The 5,915-nt window shown below is 40.5% G+C and overlaps 1 protein-coding gene across 1 annotated transcript; it reads right to left on the bottom strand.

Moving 5' to 3' along the window:
• Window positions 1-2,858: 2,858 nt before the first annotated feature.
• On the bottom strand, window positions 2,859-4,983 carry LOC125305707 (E3 ubiquitin-protein ligase NEURL3-like). The gene is made up of 4 exons (XM_048260619.1): window positions 4,895-4,983; window positions 3,490-3,993; window positions 3,188-3,367; window positions 2,859-3,049 (listed from the first exon to the last, which is right to left on the bottom strand). The coding sequence occupies exons 1-4, from the start codon at window positions 4,911-4,913 to the stop codon at window positions 2,859-2,861; spliced, it is 894 nt and encodes a 297-aa protein (XP_048116576.1). The 5' UTR covers window positions 4,914-4,983.
• Window positions 4,984-5,915: the final 932 nt, after the last annotated feature.

Here is a 5,915-nt window from a genome sequence, read left to right as displayed (position 1 = left end):
TGCATTGAAAATACTGTAAGTAGGATCTAACCACAAAATGCAGACAGACATTTTTTTTTTCATCCTTTTTCATCTTTCTTTTGGGTGTGTTGCTCCAAAGATAATTCAATGCAATATGTGGAGTGATAACTAGCAAAAACTCTTGAGTGCCTCATTGAATAGCTCATGTCCAATCAGAAATTAATAAATGGTCTAGATCTGTTGTATAAATTGTCGATATCATAGCATACCCATTGCATTATTAACATTTTGATGACCACAAGACTTCCGAGAAAGCTCTTGCCAGTGGCATGACCTGTAAATATTTACTTCCCATAAGCCAGTGATAAGATAAGATTTATTACTTCCGCCGCATAGGTTATGTTTTAAGTAGGCCTATGGTTTCTTTTTTAGAAAAACTGTTGCCCTCAGGATGGATCAACGATGTCAACCAGATACAGTAGGGCATTCTTCTTGTCAGTCCGTATTCTCCATGTTCCATTCTAGTTGCTGATTATTCAGAAACAGACCAGTAACAGAACAGTAGCAGAGTGGTAATCGGGAGAATCGGTGACCTTTAAAAGGATTTCGCTGTTTGTGTTCTTGGCTGAGCCCTCTAGCAGCCTGGACGGTGCAATCACAGGCCCTCACTGTCACTCCCCATGGCCCTTTTGATTGTCATAACGTGATCACGTTAATTTTGAGAGCACTGATAGGCTATACAGTGTAGTGTTTACATTTCCTGGTCATTTGTATCCCACCTGTCATATGCGCCCCTCACTTTTACTGTGTTGATGCCACCTAAAATCTCACAGGCACACCTTTTCTAATTTCTGGCTACGCCACTGCTCCAACCTGCATCTTAACGTTTTTTTTTTAATTAGCCTAGGGTAGTTGCCTGCTGTAGTTTTACCAGTCCCCTTGCTATTTTGCTAGTGCTAGTCACCTTGCTATAGTTGTATCAGGTAGCTTAGTTGACTTTACATTCTCCTATGTGGACACATTCAGCCATTTGGAACAGAAGAACACACCAGGCATGTTTAGTAAGTAGGATTTGATGGCCGCATTCCTACACATATAAAATGCAATTCAATGTGGAAGTAATCCAAGTATTCAGGATACATTACTCAGATTGAGTAATGCAATGGAATACGTTACAAATTACAATTTTGTGCATGTATTCCGTATTCTGTAACGGAATATGCTTTAAAAAGGATCCTTCCCAACACTGCTCATTGGTTGGCCTATTTAAGTGTGAAAGAGAGAATGGGATGTTGTTGTGTGCGGGATGGCAGAGCAGACTGGGTCAGCTGGCTGTGTTTATCACTTAAAACCCTTTTGAATCACTAACAAGTCTTCTGTACACACAGATCCCTTACATGAGGTGGGGTTTGCAAAGCACCTGTCCTTCTTATAAGGTTATCTGATACAGGGAGTATAGGATGATGTGCTGAAGTTATTTTAGTACAAAAATAAAACTATAAAAGTAAAAGCAAAATTCTAATTCTATGAAGTGAGATTTTTAAAAACTAAAAAGGTAAGTTAGGCAAAGCAAGTTATTTCATCTTTATTAAATAAAAATTGATTAAGGTGCTTGTCAATAAATGACTGAGCAGATCTTACTGCAGTGGCAAAGATGGTTCTGGGAAATCAACTGGCACATGTGCTATATCTGCTGGAAATATGTTATGTTTCATTTTGACATTGTATAATCTAAATCTCCTTTAAACATCCCACAAATAATTTGAAAGTCACGCCACAACCCTATGTGACAGAGATAATGTGAGCAAACTAAATGGTAAAGAATTATTTTGCAGTTCAGCTGTGTTTTTATATAATTGCATATCCACATTTTAAAGGGCTATTATGCTATTATGCGTTTTTTCCTTGTCCTATTGTGGATTACATAGCTGTTTGTGTATGTAAATGGTTGGCAAAAATGCAATAGCAAAAGTAACCACTAGAGGGGGGTAAATGAATACGGCAAAGACAGACATTGCTGTGCTGCCTAGAAACACCTCGATGTGGGTGCGTTAGATACAGTACCATAGATTCACATTTGACCTATCTCTGTGATGTCTGTTTTTTATTTTTCGAAATGACTTTGTCTTCCGTACCTACGTATCACCGCATCTTAATTTCAGCTCTAAAATAGATCCTATCTAGGAATGTTTTGGTCAGTACCTATGTCAGGAACGTTTTCATATTATCAGTAGGTGGCAGAATATCTCCAAAAGCATAACCACTGCCAGGGTACTCGGTATGCAACTCTGACGGTAATAATTGTTAATCTGGACCTGTTGGTGTTTTGGACGTGTTTGTGCCTTTTGGTGCCACCACTACCTGAAACTGAGACTTTCTGTAATGTCACCCCGCCCCTTACCAATGAACAATCATAACCACATGTTACAAGTCAAGTCGTAATTTATAAATAACATACATATATACAAATATACAAATACCAAATGAAATATTTACATAAAATACAATACTTTATCGTGTAAACAGTTCACAGATTAGACCGATCAACATTTTATTCTGCAATTGTTACTAAAACTTCATTCAAGTTACCTTGATCAACTTTTGATCAACTATTGGACATATCATCCTAGTGTTCCTGATATCCTGATTTCACAGAAATATTCATAAATATGTACAAGTGCCGATTTAAATGTTTATACGAAATAAAAAACATTATGGTGTAAACCCAGGCTAAAATTCACATTGATCAACACTGGAAAGTCTGCCTGAATAGAATAATTATGAAAGTATACTGTACAAAATGTTCAGAGTGCAATAACATATTACTGCTTGAGGTAGAGTGTACGTAGCATCTTCCAAATGTGCCTGGACTGAAACCAGTCAATGTCCTTATGGGTCTATGTGTACCCGCGGCAGCTCCACATCCAGCTCTTGGACAATTCTAGATAATCTGCCGACACAGTGGACACGTGCGAATTCCTCAAACACCCTGTTAGCACAGGGGAGGCACAGGCAGCGATGTCCACACTGGGGCCAGACGAGCTTCCGCGGTCCAGACACACCGCACACAAGTCCTGCTTGCTGCACCCTGCGTGACAGAAGAGCAGCGTTAGACCACTGCCTGACTCATGGCTCACGACTGTAAAAATAAAAAAAAGTTCATGCCTCTTTTCATTATGCCTACATGATCTCAGAGGGTCTTTCTGCTGAATGATTTGATACCAACCTGTTCTCTGAGAGTTGTTATTGTAACTTTGATCTTCTTGATGCTGTTTCAGCTTCCTTTCAGCGATGGCTTTCCTTTTCTTTAATTCAGGTGGAGTATCTTCATAGCCACATTCAAATGTGCTACGAGGAATAGGGCAGGAGGATGTCTTAATAAATCGATTCAACCTTCGTACAGAACCTGGACAATAGAGACAAAACCACGATAATCAGACCAAGTCCAGTTCAATAACAATAAGACTCACTGCTTTTAGTGGGTCTATAAGGAAGAAATGGCATCAATATACATGTTCATCAACTCACCGAGTAAAAGCACCGTAGTTGACTGGCCGTAGACATCAATAATAGCCCAGAGAGGCCGAGAGAGGTCCAAATCAGTCTGATTACAGAAAGTTTCAGCGGGTGTCTTGTAACACAACAGTCCAGTTGAATCCATCCAGAAGGAGACCATGGTACCAGGTGGGCAGTCCCGTTGTGGCACTGGCAAAGCCCAGTACCCGGGCTTGTCTGTGAGGTCGGGACAGGCCAGCGGAGGAAGTGGTCCGGCGGTGGTCGGGCATACGTTGGTGAAGCCGACCCGCACACCGCCCTCCCAGGCTAGAAGACTGCGCTCCACCCGGAACTGGACCTTCTCCCTGGGCTTCACTGGGCGACTGCTGAACACCAGGCCGTCCCTGAAGGTCTCCAAGTCTCTCGAGGCCCTGCAGTTGCCATGGCTGAGGGTGATCTTCTTACCCACGGCCCCAGGGTGGAAGGTCAGAGGACCCAGGCAGGTGAGTCCACAGACATGGGGGTCCTTGGTCCTTTCTGGTCATTGAGAAAAATTAAATAATAAAAGAACAGAAATGAGATATGACAATGCCCAAAGCTCTCTTACCACTGAGAGCCAAATCAAACAACAGTATGTTGGCAACAAAAAGAGGTAAAGTCCTACTAACCAACTAAATGGTTTAGTTTGAATTGTATGTAATGTCATCAGGTGTGCCCTGACCTTATCTTAACCTTTTGCTGTGTAGGAACTGGAGATCATTTTTCCTTTGATACTATTCTGCTCTAGCTCTGTGGTGAGAGGAGCCTGTGTTGTCTAAACAGTTCCCTGTTGTTTGCTCCCTATCTCAAACACTCTTCTGTTGTCGCTATCAAGCTTCCAATCACAATGGCTAAATATGTTATATGCAATCATGTAAGGTGATCATGTGACCTTTAAGAACTCTGATTTCTTTACTATGCCCCCAAAAAAAAAAAAAAAATGAGATCAAGATTGAATTAAACTGCACTTGGTTACAAAAGAGGCTGAACAAGAGAGTGTGTCTTCATGCATGGCTTATTGCATTAGTCATTTTAGGGGGAATATCCAGTCACTATTAAGCTGCCGCACCTGATGACTACCATTTCAACTTCCCTTTCACAATCTGGCAATGGTTACTGGCCTTGGGTCAGAGGAAGCTTCCATGATACTACAGTTACTGCCTCAACAGAGCCATGCTGTGCAACTGTGGGCTGTCAACAGTCTAGATGTAGTATAACCCTGCTTTTTATAGCCCTCATGCACAAGGTTAGATCCACAGTAAGTATCTGCGTCTGTATCTGCAGAGAGTTAGGTTGGTGCTTTTCCAAACTATGGCCTCCATTACTGCTCCAGTAGCTTTAGAATTGTCAGTTGAATTGAAAGAAACAAGTTTAGCAAATTAGAAACACAAATTCTTACCATTTACGTTGTTGGTCATGTTCTCTTCTTCATTAAATACTATGAAATATTTGTAGTCGCCTGAGATCTAATCAAACAAAAAGACTCCGTGTCCGTTGAGATGTTTCTGTTTGAATGAACTCCCCCTCTTTATCCTTTTATACCCACAGAAACGCACGTGCCCAGAGATTTGTAAACATTACTCATCATGGGAGAGGCAGGCAGAGAGGAAATGGGAGGGATGGTTGAGAGAGGAGGAGGAGACTAGTCGTTGTTGGAAAAATACCTAGTTGTGCATGTGCGCATGCGTCTGACTCTTTCTGTTTGCCCATTTGTGTTGAGGAGGAAGAGACTAATCGTTGTTGGAAAAATACAAGAATTCAAGGATACAAGGAGGTTTAGTGTGTCACATACATTGCAATACTAACCTAAAGCATGTAGTGAAATTTCATTTGGTGTTCAGCTTTTTCTGTGCAAGTGTGAAGAAAGAAAGGTCAAGAAATATTTTAATAAATAGCAAGAGAGAATAAAAAGTGTAGTGTGTGTACAGTCCATGTGCAAGTGTGTAAAAAATAAAAAAGTTAATATAGTCTTTTGTGTGTTCAGGATATGGATTGCTTGAGGATAGAAGCTCCTCCTCAGTCTCTCTGTTCTGGTCTTGTAGCAGCAGAGACGTTTGTCTGACCTCAGTCTTTTGAAAAGTATACTGTACTGTATGTGCATGTGCGCATGCGTCTGACTCTTTCTGTTTGCTCATGTGGACATGTGTGTTGATAAACTTACAAAGGGATGCAGGCTGATTTCTTTTAAACCATGTCCTTTCATGTCATGTCATGTCATTTCACTCCACATCTCCACATTCCTGTATAATAAGATAATATATGATAACATGAAAATCCCTTTTTTCATGAAATACATAAAGCATATAGAGAAGAAAAAAGAAAATATAATACTCCTATCTCCACTAGAAATCATGACACAATCTTCACTAACTCTAATACCTACATGCAGAGCTATACTTGACCAAAGTGAAAACCTAGAT

This window comes from Alosa alosa, chromosome 13 (genome assembly GCF_017589495.1).
Source record: "Alosa alosa isolate M-15738 ecotype Scorff River chromosome 13, AALO_Geno_1.1, whole genome shotgun sequence".
Taxonomy (NCBI): Eukaryota; Metazoa; Chordata; class Actinopteri; order Clupeiformes; family Clupeidae; genus Alosa; species Alosa alosa.
The sequence above is the reverse complement of the archived record's forward strand: the minus strand, read 5'-3'. Positions and strand labels throughout refer to the sequence as shown.